This window comes from Leucopleurus acutus, assembly GCF_964270905.1.
Source record: "Leucopleurus acutus genome assembly, chromosome: 7".
In the NCBI taxonomy this organism is placed as follows: domain Eukaryota; kingdom Metazoa; phylum Chordata; class Mammalia; order Artiodactyla; family Delphinidae; genus Leucopleurus; species Leucopleurus acutus.
In genome coordinates, this window is record NC_139150.1 from 55,842,378 (window position 1) to 55,861,341 (window position 18,964).

General features: G+C 39.0%; 1 protein-coding gene across 1 annotated transcript in view; it reads left to right on the forward strand.

Moving 5' to 3' along the window:
* Positions 1 to 14,033, forward strand: part of PDCD1LG2 (programmed cell death 1 ligand 2) — a gene marked incomplete at both ends in the record, with an annotated part of 78,655 nt that extends 64,622 nt beyond the window's left edge. The window contains one exon of the mRNA XM_082842847.1: positions 13,980 to 14,033. Within this exon, the coding sequence (XP_082698973.1) occupies positions 13,980 to 14,033 (54 nt within the window). The remainder of the gene's footprint in view (positions 1 to 13,979) is intronic.
* Between the last annotated feature and the right edge of the window lie 4,931 nt (positions 14,034 to 18,964).

Below are 18,964 nucleotides of genomic sequence, written 5' to 3' on the forward strand. Positions count from 1 at the left end.
ACATTTCTTCTATGTCCATAACATTTTTTACTTCTTTTTCTTTAACTAGAGTATAATTGCTTTACAATGTTGTGTTAGTTTCTGCTGTACAACGAAGTGAATCAGCTATATGTATACATATATCCCTTCCTCTTGGACCTCCCTCCTACCCCCCCGATCCCACCCATCCAGGCCATCACAGAGCACCGAGCTGAGATTCCTGTGCTATACCACAGGTTCCCACTAGCTATTTTACACGTGGTAGTGTACATTTTTACATCTTATATAGCTCTTTTTCCTTAGCTCCTTTACCCAGTTCTCAGAAGAAATCTGAAGTGATCTGACTCCTTTGGATACCACATAGTAGGCTGCTAAATTTCTTACTCAGTGATATGGAATTGCTTTCAAGCTGAGTCCTGAAGCTGTAAGCTTCAAACTTTGATTTAAGCACCAAAAATGTTTGGGTCATTATGTGTGGCTTGGCACATAAAATAACTGCAACAATAACAGTCACAAAGATCTTACCGTGTGTCAGGAAATATTCTTTGTGTTTTACAACTACTACTAACTCATTTAAGCTTCATAATAAAATCCTCACATTCATCCTTTGAGCTAGATACTATTATTATTCCCATTTTACATATGAGGAACAGAAAGCGATTTGCCCAGAGTCAAAGAGCTGTTAGGTGGCAAAGCCGTGATGGGAACCTGGCCGTCTGTCTCAGAGTCCACACCTCTAATCCCTATACTTGATTGTCTCAACTAGCAGTCTACTCCCCCCCAGTTGAAAAATTACATTGACTCCTTCTAGCCACCCTCCTCCAACATTATACCCACTTGAGTAACGGAACGCCAAGTTCAATAAAGCTGCATTCTCTAACAACCCCCTTTCCCAAGGTCCACGGGAGGAGCTGGCTATTTGCCCGTGAAGCCTGTTCACTCCCAATCTGAAGAGGCTTAATGGAGACTAACTCTGTGCTACTGGAGGAGAGGAAGTGAGTTTTCTTGTTCATTTAGCATGAAAAGTCTCTTAAATTAAGGCGTTTCCTTCCCCTTCCATCTGCTGCTGCCAGCTACAGGTGAGAAGGTCTCCTGGGTATCAGTTTCACATGACCTGCCTCAAATAAAGACAGGTCATCTGCTCCCCAAAAAAGGCAGCAACTTATTACCTCAGCTTTACTGCTAACTGCAGGTTTCATCTACAGGAAGAGTTTAAGGGAAATGAGCAGGAATTATAAAAACGTTGCTAGTTGGTGACGCAGATAAACCTCATCAGCTTTCATTTTCTCAGCTGGGAGTGCAACCAACATGATTAAAGCCAAGAAAGAAACCCTCAAGTTATCGTATTAACAATTCCATTCTTTAGATGAGACAACATAAAACCTTGGGAGGGTAGAACTAAAGTTCAACATCATTCCCCACATTTTACAGATAAGGGAACTGAGACCCATAGGGGACTCCTGGCGTACTCATGATAACACAACTAATTTGTGATTTAAAAATATGTTACCTTTTTGGATTATTTTCTTTAAAAAAAAAAGAAAAGAATAGAAATTAATCAGCCTCTCTGGCCTTCTAGAAATGGCTCATAGCATAAGGCTCATGACACGAAGTCAGAATTTTATTGCCTTACACAGAGGAAATTGCAATTACTACCCCCAATCCCAAAATGGGTCATTCTAGGCCCTAGGGCTTACATATTGGCGTGAAAATGGGGAAGTGTCTGGTCTTTGGTCTCTTAGCTACTGTGCCTCTCACTATCCATTGCTGGCTGGTCCTTTAGCATTTGTTGGGTCTTTTGCCCTTGGCAGGATACAGAGATGCTCCCACAGTGTTTCTCTATTTTGATCACAGGTCTGCTGTAAGAGATTCTTGCCACTGCTCTTGGGGCCAAAGTGCTCAGGGCAGGCTACCACAGGCATCCATCCAAGCTTCCCCCACCAGAGGTCTCATCCTCTGTGGAGTAATGTGCAAAATTGCAATCAGATCCCCAGCTCTTTATAGAGCCTACTACAAATCTCTTCCTCGCAGTTCCTTATCCATGCCAGTCTCATGCATTCTCCCTTCTCCTAAGGGTCAAGCCACTTCCTTTCCCCTCCTCCTGCAAAACTCCAGTTCTTACCATCCCAGAGGCTTTCTAAAGCAAGGGTTATAATGCATCCCTGAGACTCGGAAGCCCTGACCTCCTAGAATGGAAAGCAAGATCCCTGTCATCGTGAACAAATTATTTGTGTATGTTTAATGTCTGACTCTCTCTCCAGACTATAAATTTCATGAATTAAGGATTAGGATTAGGTTAAAGTTAGAGAGAGATTTAGGATCCTTCTGTCTTGTTCACTTATGCATCCCCTCTGCCAGCTCAAGGCCTGGTAAATAATGGTCATTCAATACATATTTTCAGAGGGAAGAAAAGGAGGGACCAGCGAAGGGAGGGAGAGAAGGAAAGGAGAGAGGGAGAAGGCTGATTACAGCAGCCCACTGAAATAACAAGAGCCTGATTTAAGGTAGTCTCAGAGAACATAGAGAGGAAGGGGTGGGAATGAAGTTGAAAACTATTAAGAAGAAATAATTTACAGGGTTTGATAACAAATTTGCCATGAAATATGTGAAATACAGCAGTCATAGATGATTCTGAGATTTTTTAAATTGACTCACCTAAATGTGCTGTGAGACTGTGGAAGACTGGGTTGGTTTTGTTGGTAAGAGGGGAGGTTGGTGGAGGGCTTGTGAACAGTGAGTCTAGTTTGGAAACTGTAAGGTGTCTGGGGAGGATGTCCAGTAGGCAGATAAACCTGTGTGGGTCTCACTGTTTTAAGTACCTGTGAACAGGAAAACCAAAATCGACTTGTGAGGTGGGCAAAGTTATCTTTAGAAAGTCCCTTCTCTTTTAAGACCCATTTCAGCCCCCAAGTTCCCTATTTTTTGCCTATCTTTCTTCACCTATGTCTGCTTTTAAGAAGTGATCTGATAATCTCAGATAATCTCAGTTTAGAAGATAAACTATTGATGAGACACAATGAGTTATCCCTCTCACCTTGTACTGGGAGCATTGCCTCAAACCAAAAGAATGATAATAACACCACTAGTAAGAGCCAGTGCTTATGTGGCTCTTAGTATATGCCAGCCACTGTACCAAGCACTTCATGCTCTCAGCAACACCATGAGGTAGGAATCATTTTAGAGATGAGAAACTGAGACACCGAGAGGCTAAGTGACTTGTCCAAGGTCGCACAGCCTACTAGTAAGGAAGCAGGAAACATACCCTGGTGCTGTGGCTCTGGAGTCCATTCTTGTATAAGGGTGGAAATTTAAAAGAGTGGAAATGTGCAGTAAATTTTGTGGGGGGGACCCTAGCAAGATTCAGAGCCCATTGTGCAGGTCACTGCAGTTTCACCCTATAAACTGATGACCATGATGACACGGGCTCTGCCAAGAATTAACCTTAGACAATGTACTTAATCTCTTTCAGTTTCATTTTCCTCATGGACAAAATAAGGAGAAATGACCCATGTAAAATGTTATTCCTTATAGCAGCATTTGTAATAGCAGATAACTGGAAACAACCTAAATGTCTATTGAGAGGAGACTGGCTATAAAAAGGATTGTACGCCTATAAAATGGAATATAATGCAGCCATAAAAGAGTGAGGTAGAGCTCTATATGCTGTTTAGAGTGATTTCTAGGATATATTGTTATAGAACTGGGTATAGAGTATGCTACAATTTGAGTAAATAAGAATAATAGGAATATATATACATTCTTTTAAGCTTGTATGTGCATACATACAGGAACCCTATAGAACTGGTTGCTTCAGGAGAACTGGGCAGATGGGGAACAGAGATGTGAGGAGGAAGCCTGTACCAGTTAGGGTACCAGCAGGAGTACACGGCACACTCAAAAGCGTAATTAAAGGGAGTTTAATGAAAGAATGATTTGCAACAGTGTGGACAGGGATAAGCACCCAGCAAAGGATTGTGATGTGTCCACCGTTGGGCTACAGAGCGGAGTCTGGGCCCGCATTACCATGCCTGGGCCCTATGGGACAAGGGGAATAAGTAGTTTCCTGAACCCAGAGAGAGAACTGTAGGTGTAGAAGGAGCCACTGGACAGCAGACACAGCCTTCCCCAGATGAACCCACAGCCCAGCAGGGAAGGAGCTGGGGTTTAAATAAAGACCCTGACCCCATTCTTCTCCTGCCCTCTGATCTCTCGCCAGTACTGCCCCAGGGAAAACCCTACCAGAAGCCTGAGGGCAGAGGACACTGTAAGTGTACCCTTAGAGAAGAGCCTCTTGGGGCCCAAGGCAGGTGGCAGTGGATCTGGAGAGCAGAGACTATCCACCACAGAAACTGCATGCATAGCCTTTACCTTGTACATTTAGAACTATGTGAATCTATAATTTATTTGAAAAGTAATAAATTTTGCACACACAAAAAATAAATTAAAAATTAAACGTAATATGAGGGACTAGAGCAGATGGTTGCAAAGTCTCTCCCCCTCTCCAAATTCTACCTATTTCTTTGACGTGTGACTTTTTCATCTAATCACAATCCATGGCTCCACCTAGTGTCAAAGCAATGCTTCACGGAGTTCAGAGCACAGACTCATTCAGGAGGAATTCCGGGGCAGACATGCTCTCTGCTCCAAATCACTGGTGTGTGTAAGCAGTTTTCATTGGGAATTATACCCACGTGGCGAATGATCTTATCCCCTAAAAGTAGAAAATAATTATTTTGAGACACAGAACATTTGTTGTTTTTTCTTTTAAAGAGATAGTGAACCTTGACTTAAATTCAATTTTGAACTAAATAGTTAAGATTTTTCCCCCCATATTTCAAACTATTAAATACACTTAGAGGTAAACAGCATGTGATCTAGGATAGTAAATCTTCCATAGCCCACTTTTGAGCTTGTCACTCCTCTGTTCATATGTCCTTAACGCAGCAATTCTCAACCCTGGCTATAGAAAATATCCTTTGGGGAGTTTTAGGAAGCTCCTACTGGAGATTCCAATTTAATTGGCCTGAGGTGGCACTCAAGCATTAATTCTTTTTTTTTTCAAGATCACCAGTGTGTGTCATGGGCCGCCAGGGCTGGGAGTCCCTGATTTAATGATTCAATACTGCCTGTGAGGTGTATTTCCCTCACTACTCAGAATGTGCTCCTTTCACTTTAGACAAATTACGTCACTTGTAAGACAATTTTCCACTCTCCATGCCTTGCTCATGCTACATCCTCTACACTGCTCAGGCCTTGAATGTTTTGCTCCTGCCCCCCTGCTCCCGCCGCCTGCATCTCGACTGCCATAGTTTTACCTATTATTCCTGACCCTGCTTAAGGGCTACCTCCTACAAGAATTCCCCTGCCTCTCATTCCCAAACAGATGTTTCTTCCTCTTTTGAATCCCTGAAGATTTTTAAAATAACTTCTATGATACTTTTTTTCCTTAATAGAAAACTAACACATTTATAGAGTATTCTTTTCTCTTATCAAATTGACAATAATCAAAAAGTCTAATACAGGACTTCCCTGGTGGTCCAGTGATTAAGACTCCACGCTTCCAATCTGGGGGGGGGGGGGTGGGAAGGGGACGGAGGTGTGCGGGTTTGATCCCTGGTGGGGGAACTAAGATCCCACATGCTGTGCTGTGTGGCCAAAAAAAAATTTTTCTTTAATTATTTAAAAATTTTTAAAAAGTCTGATACAGTAGTACCCTCTTATCCATGGTTTCGCTTTCCATGCTTTCAATTACCTGTAGTCAACCACAGTCTGAAAATATTAAATGGAAAAATCCAGAAATAAACAATTGATAAGTTTTAAATTATGCACCCTTCTGAATAGTGTGATGAAACCTTGTAGCACCCTCCCATCCCACCTGGAACATGAATCATCCCTTTGTCCAGCATATCATCCCAAATAAAATGCTAATTTTTAAAAACCCAAGAGTTCATTTTAAAAAGATAAAATATCGTAAACAATTTGGGTTTATCCAGAAATGCAAGGGTAGTTAAACATTAGAAAATAAACAAATATAATTCACTACATTAACAGATTAAAGGGGAAAGAACATATGATCATCCAAAATATGCAGCAAACAATATTCCTAATGATGAAAAACTGAGAAGCAGACCCTAAAAATTCAGGAACAAGATAAAGAAGTCCATTTACTTCTATTCAGTATTATACTGGATTTCATAACAAATGCAGTAAGACAAGAAAAAGAAATAACAAACCACAAAGATAGGAGAAGCAGTACCTGGTAGAAGTATTGGAATGGTCTTTTTTCATAAAGATATAGTCGTCTACATTCCAATGAATCTACAGGCAAATGATTAGTAATAATAGCAGAGCTCAGCAACATGGCTGAATAGAAGACCAATACACAAAATCAAATATATTTCTAAGCACTGGCAACAAGTGTTAGAAAATACAATTTTGAAAAACAATGCAGTTTACCATAACAATAAAAAATATATAAGCTACCTAATGAAAGTTGTATAAGGTCTATATGGAATAAATTCCAAAACTCTATTTGATGAACATCAAGGAGGACCTATCACAGAATACATGGTGGAAGATGTTCAATAGGAAGACTCTATTGTAAATTTGCCAGTTCTCCCCAATTTGATCTATAGATTCAATATAATCTAATTCCAAATCCCAATGGGATTCCTCCCCCCCGACCAAAAAAAAAACTGATAAGCTGATTCTAAAATTTGGACAGATAAACAAATTTCAATATGTAACTAAGACTCTTTTGGAGGAGAATTAGGTAGGAGGACAATTAGGTAGGAGGACTTGCCCTACCAGGTTTCTAGATTTTAATTATAAAGTTATAAGAATGAAAAGAGTGTGGTACTGACTGATGCTGCAACAGACAATTGGATTAATGGAATAGTGGAGATTCCAGAAACAGATCCACATATTTGTGGACATAATATGTAAGAGAAGTGGTATTGTACGTACCGTGGAAAGGGAGAATTAGTCAATAAGTGGTGCTGGGGAAATACAGGGAAAGAAGCAAAATCAGATTCCCACCCCACAGGTATATTGGAAATCAATTCTAGGTGTATTAAAGACTTGGATGGGAAAGCTGATATTTTTAAACATCTAAGAGGAAAATATAGAATAGTATCTTTATATCTTTGGGGTAGAGAAGAATTTCTTAAACAAAACACACACAAAATCTTATCCAAAACTGAAAACTGAAAAGATTGACAAACTTGACTCTACTAAAATTAGGGATTTCTGTTCTTCAAAAGACCTCACAAAAGAATTTGCAGACAAGCCACAAACCAAGAGTAGATATTTGCAACATATATAACTAGTGCTGTGCTTGTAAATGTTTTAAAACTAGCTTTCCAAGGGAAAAAGCCATGATTTGTAGGGTTTGATGATTACCATGGAGGAAATAATCCCACCATGGCTTATTTCAAGCTATCAACATGGTGTCATTACACACAGTTTGGAAGAGAAGCACAAAATCACTCTTGTGAGACTGTATAAGCCAGCTCCAGCACACCACAGCATAATTACCCTAAAGGATTTGTTTCCAGAATGTATAAAGAACTCTTTCTGTATATCAATAATTAAACATCAAACAGTGCCATACAAAAATGAGTAAAAAAAAAAAAGATAAACACCATATGCTAACACATATATATGGAATTTAAAAAAAAAAAAAAGTTTCTGAAGAACCAAAGGCGCAGACATAGAGAACAGACTTGAGGACACGGGGTGGGGTGTGTGTGTGTGAAGGGTAAGCTAGGACTTAGTGAGAGAGTGGCATGGACTTCTATACACTACCAAATGTAAAATAGATAGCTAGTGGGAAGCAGCCACATAGCACAGGGAGATCAGCTCAGTACTTTGTGACCACCTAGATGGGTGGGATAGGGAGGGTGGGAGGGAGATGCAAGGGGGAGGAGATATGGGGACATATGTATACATATAGCTGATTCACTTTGTTATAAAGCAGAAACTAACACACCACTGTAAAGCGATTATACTCCAATAAAGATGTTAAAAGAAAAAAAAGAAAAATGAGTAAAAGACATGAATAGTTGTTTTACAGAAGAGAAAATGTGGAGAATAGAAATATACAAAGATTCTCCACCTTCATTAGTAATCATATTAAGATTAAACATTAATCTTAATGTTAATTAAGATTTCAATAAGAAACCATATTATACTCTACAGGTGGGTTAAAATTAAGAAGTATAACTCTACTAAGTAATTGCAAAGACTTGAATCAAAAGGAGCTCTTAAACAATGCCGGTGTGAGTATAAACTGACACAACTACTCAAGAATAAAACTCAGTACTAGCTTATAGGTTGAATATTCGAATACCCTACAATCCAGAAATATGTACTCTTAGGTATCTATTATAGAGGAATTCTTGCACAAGTATACCAGAAAACACAAACATGAATGTTCATAGTGGCATTTTTATAATAGTAAAAAAAAAAAAATTTTTTTCAACCCAAATGTATCAGTCAGGATTTGTTCAGAGAAGCAGAACCTCTGTGAGAAATGAACACAATAAAGGATTTATTATAGGGAGTTGACTGTATGCAATTACGGAAGCTGGTTGTACCATCTATGTGAGGCTGCTGTTCCTGTGTCTGATGCTAGAGCTAAAGTGCGCAGGACAGGAAGTCAGGATGTGAAGTGGGGGAAGCTAGGACACACTGGAACCCAGAAGGATGGACTGGAATCTGCACTAGTCTCTCCCCACTCCCAAATCCCTGGTGCCATTCACCGTGGGGTTAAACACACACCTTACCCAAGAGTTAGAGAAGCTGAGCAGACAATTTGAAAGGAGCTGGGTGAGCTATAGGCCTGCAGGGACATCCTCAGTGCAAGGAACTAGGGTCATTCCTTCACTGCCACTTCTGTACTGGGCACAAAATGTCTCTTGTCTTTTCACATAAGTCTAAGAGGCCCAGAGAAATGAAGTGACTCCTAACCTAGAAGCCTATTTTTAAGAAATATCCTTATGCATCTGAAACTCTTCTCAAGAGAGCTCATGTCAGTATATTTTGGATCTGAGTACATGCTATTCCTCCTCTCCAAAAGACATTCCTGACGCGCGTACTTGTGCCTGTTGCCTCTCATGATACCATATAAGCAGGTTTAGGTAGCTTTGCAATAACAGATCTATTGATACTTATTAGTGTCCAGAGGAAGTTCCTCATTCCACTGTAAATCCACGTCATCTTAGGACTTATTTCCTCCTGAATCTCTTTAACGTAATCTTATCTAAATTTGAGCATTTCATCCAAATTTGCATTTTATTTAAATGTGAATTGCTGACTTTGAGCTAAGGACAAGTTTTCAATCCTCTATCCAAATCTGGTACCAAATTATCCATGGTTACTCTGCAACTACTAATCTAGGGGGGGAAAAAAACACTCTTTGGCAGAAGAGGATACGTAAGTTCCCAACCTTCATTTCTCTATTCTTAAAGACTTCCAGAATGAAGTTTAAGCCCATTACCAAAACATAGCATTAGGGACTTCCCTGGAGTGCAGTGGTTAAGAATCTGCCTGCCAACACAGGAAACACGGATTCGATCCCTGGTCCGGAAAGATCCCACGTGCCCTGCTCGCCGCAACTAGAGAAAGCCCGCGTGCAGCAGTGAAGACCCAACGCAGCCAAAAATAAATTAATTAATTAATTTAAAAAAAAACAACAAAAAAAGTAGCATTAGAATTAAAGTTATTTAAGGGAGAGAATGATAAGTCTTCGCCAATGCATTTATTTTGAGCAATAATAATACAATAAAGTTGCAGTACTGGGAAAGAATTTGGCTAATCTTAAGAACAATATCACAATATATAACTTGAAGTGACTTTTTCTCCCTCTCTATCTAAAAACATTGGGCCAAGAGCAGTTAATCAGAGTTGAATGCAATTTTACATTCGATGTTTTGCTGTGGCTTTAGATTTGGAGTAACAAATACTTTAAATCATTTCAGTGAGTGAAAATCTAGTTTCATAAAATAACAAATTGGAAGCTGGTGATTTAAATTTGCAATTTTTTCTCTGCAAAACTATTCGTCACAAAAATCTCTACATGGTGAGTTCTGCTACTGACTTTAAAACATAATTTAATTCACCAAAATGTGATTCATAGTCCATTTTTTCAGGAATGTATTTTTATTTTTACAAAGTGAGATATATAAGTACTTCTTTCATTTCTAAGTCTCTTTCTCTATTCTTTTTTTGCTAATTTATTTTTACTCTATTTCTAAGACAGTTTACAACAAAATGTCCCCACAACCCACATTTTTATAAATATGGTACTTATTAAGTTATATTTTGATATGGTTATTATTCAGAGACCTCAAAAGAGAGAGACGGGCAAACTTCCTCCTGCAAGGGAGTAATCGATCACTAAAACCACCGATCACCTGAGCACGAGACAGTTCTACATACAGGCAATAACAGGCTGCTTTGACTTTCTCTTCCTATACTCCTTTGGGTCTAGACTTGAGGAGTTAAGGTGTCTAGATATTTGCACCTGGGCTGTGGGTACCTGCCACGAATTGGGTTCCCAGGGAAGCAGACTCAGACAGAGATTAGGGTACAGGAAGTTTATTAGAAAATGCTTTTGAAACCAAACCAGTCTACTGCCCTGGCTTAGGCCAATGTTAAAGGAGGGAAAAGTGCCCTCCACGCAGGCCAAGGAGAAGATATAAGATCCAGCTATTCCTTTCCATGTGGAGATTCTCTTTCGAGTGTCGACTTTGGAGGATATGTGTTTCCTTTAATTAAAGAGGGCAATATTTTTTATCAAGCGTCTGTAAATATTAGTGGCTAAACATTTTCAAAACTGGAATTTCAATTACAGTCTTCATTATCAATGAGCGATTTAGAAAAACACAGCATTGTACTGAAACAAATTTGCTATATTTTTCAGACACTAAAGAATTGAAAATTTTGGTGTTTTTTGGAAAATATATGTTTTCTTCTCAAAGTTTCCTTTTGTTTTCGTCTTTATGTGACCTCACTCTCCATGCCCTCTGTATCTCTTCCTAAAATCTGTTCTTGCTGTCAGGTAGAGATATTTAGCCACAAAGAAAAATCTAAGTAGGACCCACCCAGCTTTTATATCCTGCATGGCTGAACTTTAATGAAAGTTTGAGTTTTTCCAAAAGTCTGGTCTTCACTGACTGGGAGGAAAAACAGTTGGAAAAATATGCCTTGGGCATGTGAACCATGTAATTTCATTTGAACTAAGGAATTCCAAAAATACTTGCTTATTGAAAGGGCAGTTATATTTTTGTGTTGGAACTTGTTAGGAAGAAGGATAAGTACTAGTTCTTTCCTCCTCTACTTTTTCTCATAAACATTAAAAAAAAAAATTAAAGACTGTCTGAGAGGCTGGGTAGAAAAATAATGTGGAGAGGGTGAGTTGGACCATGTCCTGTCCTGGAACCTATGCCTTCCTTGGGAGATCTATTTTGCGGGATCTATTGAGCCCCACTCAGCTTCAGATAACCCTCTCCCACTCTGATGAGAATTCAGGGCTCCATCTGGCCAGGTCTTCAAGACTAGTTGGGTTGAAACACAGAGGTTTTGCCAGTTCTGTTCACTGACACCAGCATAAATGCTGTGCCAATAGCAAGACTGGAAGTTTTGGGTTCCTGCTGGGCAAACTGGTCAAGCAGAACATTTTTAGGTCTGGTCTGGTTTAAGGGGATCCAGTGTTAAGAATAATATTAATCACTAGCGTTTTGGGGAGTATGTACCATGTGCCAGTCACAATACTGGGTACTTTTACATGAATTACATTATTTAATCCCCACAACAATCCTTCGTGGATTTTTGAAGCTTAGTGAGGTTAAGAACCCAGATTTTGAAACCAGTCAGTCTGTCTCCAGAGCTTTTGACCTTCTTCACTATTCAGTGAGCCCTGACTTTTGATAATGGGTCTCCGTGTAGTACTAGGATGGAATCTCAGACACTAGTGTAGCAGGTGCTATTGGTGCACCATGTCTCCCTGGGGCCTTACCACCTGCCAGCAACTGCCCCACCTTTCCATAGCTTTCTCTAGTGGCTAGAGATCCAACCGTGAGCGTGGAGGCTGGGTGTGCGGAGATTTAATGCCTACCAGGAGCAGCCCTTGACTAATGGTTGGTAAGAGTTGGTGCATAAATCTCCAGCTCCCTTGCTTCTCAGGTGCAATAACTCAGAGGCATGGGTTCTACACTGGTTCCCAAAATTCCCCAGAGGGACTAAGCACTTGTTACCCATACTGCTAATGTGCTTGAAAACACTCCCCTTATTGGCTGTCTTCCCTCCCTTGCTTATTTCCCCTGCTGGCATTTCCTGTTACCAACACCCAAATAAACTATTGGCATATGTATTCTTGTTGGCTTCTGGGGGAACAAAACGAAGACAAAGGGTAAAGGAAAGTTGGGTCTACAAAAGAAGGAGAACCCAGGTGGAGGAGGTGCCGCATTGCTGGAAGGAGAGCACGGGGTTGCTTCTTTAGGAAGCAGCCTCATAGATGGTTCCCTGTTCTTGAAGGTAGCAGTGTCTTTGGGCGACAGGAGAGAAAGGTTTTGAAGGATTATTGAATATTGACACACTAGATGGTTCTTTTTTTTTTTTTTTTTTTGCAGTACGCAGGCCTCTCACTGTTGTGGCCTCTCCCTTTGCGGAGCACAGGCTCCGGACGTGCAGGCTCAGTGGCCATGGCTCATGGGCCCAGCCAGTCCGTGGCATGTGGGATCTTCCCGGACCAGGGCACGAACCCGTGTCCCCTGCAGCGGCAGGTGGACTCTCAACCACTGCGCCACCAGGGAAGCCCACTAGATGGTTCTTTTACTGCTTTGTTGGTGGACCTTTTTTCAGAAGTCTCTTTTGCTCCATTCCTTTTAAATTTATATTTGTCTAAAGTTTTAATAAGAAGAGAACCCAGGAAATACATGCATTAATAAGTGGAATAGTGAAACAGGTACAAATGCAAACATGTTCTCAATAGAACATTGAGGAAGCAATCATAAGTAAATGAAAGATAAAAAGTACATACATAATTTTGGAGGATTTATAGCTTACCCATGGCCTGAATATAATAATGTTACGTACTGTGTTTCATTGTGACAAACTCTTTCACCAACTTGTGACTCTATGGCCTTTTGCTGATTAACTGGACTTCCAGTGGTGTCTAATATGTTTTCAGGGACTAACATGGGCTTTGGGAAACTCTTGCTTTGTTAAGGTTAATGGCATTGTAAAGTGTTAACTATCGTGTTCACACATTTTAATTCCTTGACTGTCTTTGATTTCATATACTCAACTTCATGTCTGCATTAACTGAGTTTTGACATCTTTAAAATTTATTGTATGGTAGTTATATGGTCTGAATAAGTTTGTTTCAGACCTTTTGCTTGGGGGTATTGGTATTAGTGCTTTCAAGGTGAACAAACTTAGAAATGCCCATAGTTGTTATAAAATCTGTAGAGTAAGAGAAGATGATACAAAATTGAGTAGTTTTTTTTTCTAGTGACTACTTTAGCCACAAGAGGGAACTGTATGAGCAATAATAGGATATTTAGGGATAAGCTTTAGAGGATCTCAGCACCCATTTCCCCATTCCTTGAGTCTTGGAGCTTACCCCATTTTAGACAGACTTTTCACCAGAGATCTGGGTTACAGAGCTGGATAACTCTTTCTACTTTTTAACAGACATTAACAGGTAAACTGTTTTTTATTTCTGTGATCATGGAAGGATGTGGGCTTAATAACAAAGTATATGCAGGCAATGGCCAAGTTCCTTTTCTAATCCACACACTTGGCTGATATAAACCCATGTGTTTCCTTCCACCTGGTCAAGGTAAAAACCTGGAGAGAGCTGTTGCCATCTTTGTCAATTTTTTGTATTTACTGCAGAGGAATTCTGAGACAACCCCTGAGAACAATGTGCTTGCCTGGGGTTGGGTAAGTGTAGATTGAGGGGAGAAATTGGAACAATATGCTCCCTTTCGCAGGGTCCTACAGAAGATTCCTCTCTATCGGGAAGCCACAGGCAGTGCAGCACATGACAGGAACACAATCAAATCCTAAGGACCTTCAGAGGAAAGAGCCTGCAGTGCATTCCAATGGGCATTTTTAGGAAGTTACTTGGGTAAGGGGAGAGTCTTCCTTTGGTGAATCATGTATTGAACGATGTGGGTGGGTTAATGTTGTTAAACTATTATCCAATTTTTAAAAGACTAATTCCTTGATTCACTTTATAGCCTTCAACATCCTACCTGAGTGATGTGATTTCTTCTTCCCTCTCTTCTGTCCACTGCTAATTTTTAAGAATTCACATGACCTTTTGGATAAATTATCGTTTTCATTTTTGCTAAAGATACAAATGATGTTATTTGCTAGGTGAATGTGAAAATGGCAATTTCATTCATTTTCTTAGCAATTTTTCTGCATGAAGGATTAATAAAAAATATTCTTAGGAATTAAAAAAAGTTAATAAGTCAGCCTGACATAAAATATGTATATTTAGTTGGTGAGAAAATGAGTTTGTAGAAAGAGACAGTATTGAAGTTGTTAAGTGTTTGGGTTCTGTGTTCAAGTTTTGACTCCACCACTTCTTTTTTTTTTTTTTGCAATACGTGGGCCTCTCACTGTTGTGGCCTCTCCCGTTGCAGAGCACAGGATCAGCGGCCATGGCTCACGGGCCCAGCTGCTCCGCGGCATATGGGATCTTCCCAGAGTGGGGCACGAACCCGCGTCCCCTGCAACGGCAGGCGGACTCTCAACCACTGCACCACCAGGGAAGCCCCCACCACTTCTTAACTCTGTGAACCTTGAGTCTTTCTAAGCCTCAGGTTCTTCACCTGTAAAATAAGGATAATAATAGCTACCTCATATGATTGTTAGGACAATAAAAATTAAGTGTTTAGAGCAGTATTTGCACAAAATGAGGGCTGAATAAATACTAGTTGCTGTTGTTATTATTATTATTACTATTATTATTATTCGTGTAATAGCATTAATCATTAGGAAGTTCTTTGTGTCTAATCCAAAATATACTGCTAAGGGCACAGATTACTCTGAGCTCTCGGTTTCCAGCATTATGAAAAAAAAAAAGAATCTGATAAGATAGTTATTATCATTTCCACTCTACAGATGAGGAACAGTTAAGTGTAGCTCAGAGGGCTAGGAGGGCAAAACAAATATGATGAGCACGGGCCAGGTAGTCCATAAGCATGGGCTCAGCTCACTCATGATGATTGCTATTGAATGACCTAAGGTCACTTCAACAACTTGGTCTCATCTGGTCTCTACAGCAGAGTTGTTACACCCTTTGGATAACTCTTTCATCAGGAAATCAAGAAAATTCGGATTTGCTGGAAGAGGGTTCATGCCCACACTTCCTAGGAATCCAGTGCACCTGGATTCTGACTTGTTTGCATGCTGACAGGAGAATTGGAGATTCAGTGCAGAAATTCTAGCCCACATATAGAGTACAAACAAGAGGCACTTTAGCTTTTTAACTCCTAATCAACTCTTTATCAATCTTATTAATATGCATGAGAATCATGAGGGTATTTGTTTAAAATGCTAATTATTGGGCCACACCATCAAGGAATTCTGATTCAGGAAGCCTGGGACTTGGCCAAGGAATCGACATTTTATTTTTGTGTGTGTGGCAGATTCTCTTTTTAATTTTTCTTTGTTTAACTGAAGTATAGTTGATATACAATATTATATGTTGAGGTGTATAATATAGGGATTCACTATTTTTAAAGGTTATACTCCATTTATAGTTATTATAAAATATCAGCTATATTCCCTGTGTTGTACAATATATCCTTGTAGCTTATTTTATACATGATAGTTTGTAGATATCTGCATTTTAAATTGTATCTCCAGACAATTCTGATGCAGTGATGAGTGGACCACACTTTGGGAAAACTGATCTCCTCAATAACAAATTAACATATTAAAAAATAGCACTTACTATTTTTCTGATTATAAAAGAAAAAAAACCCAGAAAGTGCCGAGAATGAAAAAGAAAAGAAAAACCACTCGTAATTATATTTTCTAGAGATGACTGCTGCAAATATTTTGATGGCTGTCCCTTTAGTTTAGTTTTGTTTTTTAAATATGTAGCCACTTTTCTGTATCTCTCAGGTACTTACAATCAAGTGTATTGAGTGTTGTTTCATAGATATGTTCGTTTTATATTAATTCTTTAGTGGTTTTATAAATTATTTCTATGTTTTAAATATATGTAAACTTAATCTATGAAATCCATTTATATTCTTATCAGGTCTAGAGATTGGACTGGATATTATTTAAGGCCCATTCTGACTAAGATGTCATACTTGTAAGACTCCTGCAATTCTCTGAATGTAAGGATTAACCACTTTCAAACTTGATGGAGAACCTAAAAGACATCCTCCAAAACTTAAGCTCAAAGATTTGCTCTTGAGCTTTGTCTTTCTGTGCAGACCTGCTGATGTGACATTGTATCAAAGGTAATAATAACATTTCTTCAAAGATGATATACAAATGTCCAACAAGTATATAAAAAGCTGTTCAACATCACTAATCATCAGAGAAATTCAAATCAAAACCCAAAGTGAGATATCGTCTCACATCCATGAAGTTGGCTACTATTAAAAAAAACCCAGAAAATAGCAAGTGTTGGTGAGGATGTGGAGAAATTGGAACCCTTGTGCACTGTTGCTGGGATTGCAAAATGATGCAACCTCTATGAAAAACAGTATTGGATGTTCCTCAAAAAATTAAAAATAGAACTGCCATATGATCTAATCATCCCACTTCTGGGTACATTTCCAAAGGAATTGAAAGCAGGGACTTGAACAGATGTTTGTACACCAAAATTCTCAGCAGCTTTATTCACAGTAGCCAAAATGTGGAAGCAACCCAAGTGTCCATCAATGGATGAATGCATAAACAAAGTGTGTTATATATATACAATGGGATATTATTCAGCCTTAAAAAGGAAGGAAATACTATCACAGTCTACAACATGGATGAACCTTGAGGACATTACGCTAAGTGAAATAAGCCAGTCACAAAAAAGACAAACATTGTATGATTCCACTTACATGAGGTGGAAACTAAACTAGTCAAACTCACAGAAACAGGAAGTAGAATGGTGGTTATCAGGGGCTGGGAGGCAGGGGAAGAGAGAAGTTATTGTTTAATAGATATAGAGTTTCAGTTTTGCAAAATGAAAAATTTCTGTTGATCTGTTTCACAATAGGGTGAATATACTTAGGCTACTGAACTGTTCACTTAAAAATAGTTAAGATGGTAAATTTTATGTTATATGTTTACCACAACACAACAGCTAAACCATTAAAAAAGGTAATAAAAAAAGAGTGTTGCCCTTTTATAACATTTTGAACTGTTACAAAACATAAGTTATACAGTTAATATTAAGGTTTGGTTTGATAAAAATTTTTCATGTAAACTGTTAAGTTTCTAGAATTGTACTCACTTGGGATTTGTAATTCTCAAAGTTGTCAGATTAAACCTAGTGGAAAACCTAAGACTAATGGATGAGAATAGCGCAGAAGACAAAACTATTATATACCAGAATGGTTTGTTACACCTGGGCACTAAACATGACTCTAAGCTTACTGGTAAATACAGGCAATAAAAAAGATAATGCAATGAATATGAATTTTTCTCCAAATTAATGAAGGGAAATTTCTCTGAATATAGAGGGAAAAGAAGGAGGAAGAGATGGAGGAAGAAGGGGGGAATGAAGAAAGGGAGGTGTCATTAGAATTATGGTGAACTCTGTTGTCTCACATTATGGGGTTAAACAATTTCTCATTCGAACTCCTCTTGCTATTTTAATAAAGAATACACACAGAAAATTCAGGTTGGCATTTTTTATACTGGAAAACTAGATGAGACATGGTCAAACATAACGATTGTTATTGTTTGCTATTTGAATGGAATCAGGTCTGTTTCCAACGATTTTTTAAAAATTTCTAAAAAGATCAAAGTGAAGGGAAAGAATAGTGACTCTTTTCCCATTTTGCTTTATTAGGAACAGCAGACTTCCTCACTTTATTTTCTAGTTTGTGTTCAAGTGCCAGCCTAGGGAGTCTCATTTGCATCAATTAAGGCTTATTAATAATAAGCCATTCTGCCTTTATGGTTAATTAAATGATTCTAAGTAAAATTTAACACTATTTACCATGAGGATTGTGGACAAGGTAGATTGGTTAATCACACATGATGGAGTTCCTGATTTGTTTAAAATTTAAATGTTTATACTTTTTTTAGTGGAAATTTCAACCATATGGAATAACAAGATGAGTTCCCAAGTTCCCATCATTTAGCTTCCTAGATTATCAACTCACGGCCAACCTTGTTTCATATATATTTCCACCTTCTCCACTCACCCCCGGATTACCTTGAAGCAAAACACAGACATTGTATCATTTCAGCTGAGATATTATCAATCTTCAGGAGGGGATGAATAATAATCAAGAATCTATCCCAGAAGCAAATACATCAGTTGCACATAACAGAAGTGTCATAAAGTTGAATGTTAAAGGCATATTAGGGACTTCCCTGGTGGTCCAGTGGTTAAGAATCCGCCTTCCAATGCAGGAGATGCGGGTTCGATCCCTGGTTAGGCAACTAAGATCCCACATGCCGTGGAGCAACTAAGCCCGAGAGCTGCAACTACTGAGCCTGCATGCCATAACTAGAGAACCCACGCACTTTGGAGCCCGGTGCCCACCCCCTTGTGCCACAACTAGAGAGAAGCCTGCGTGCCGTAGGAAAGATCCCACGTGCCATCAACTAAGACCCAACGCAGACAAAAATAAATAAGTATTTTTTAAAAAAGCATATTAAACAGTCAAAAACTAAAGCAGTATCACTTTCGGTGAATACTGTGATAGGTTATTATAGAGCTCCCCCCATATTGGGAGCGGTGTGTGAAGGATCAAATTCCAGTCCAACTGTGTACTGT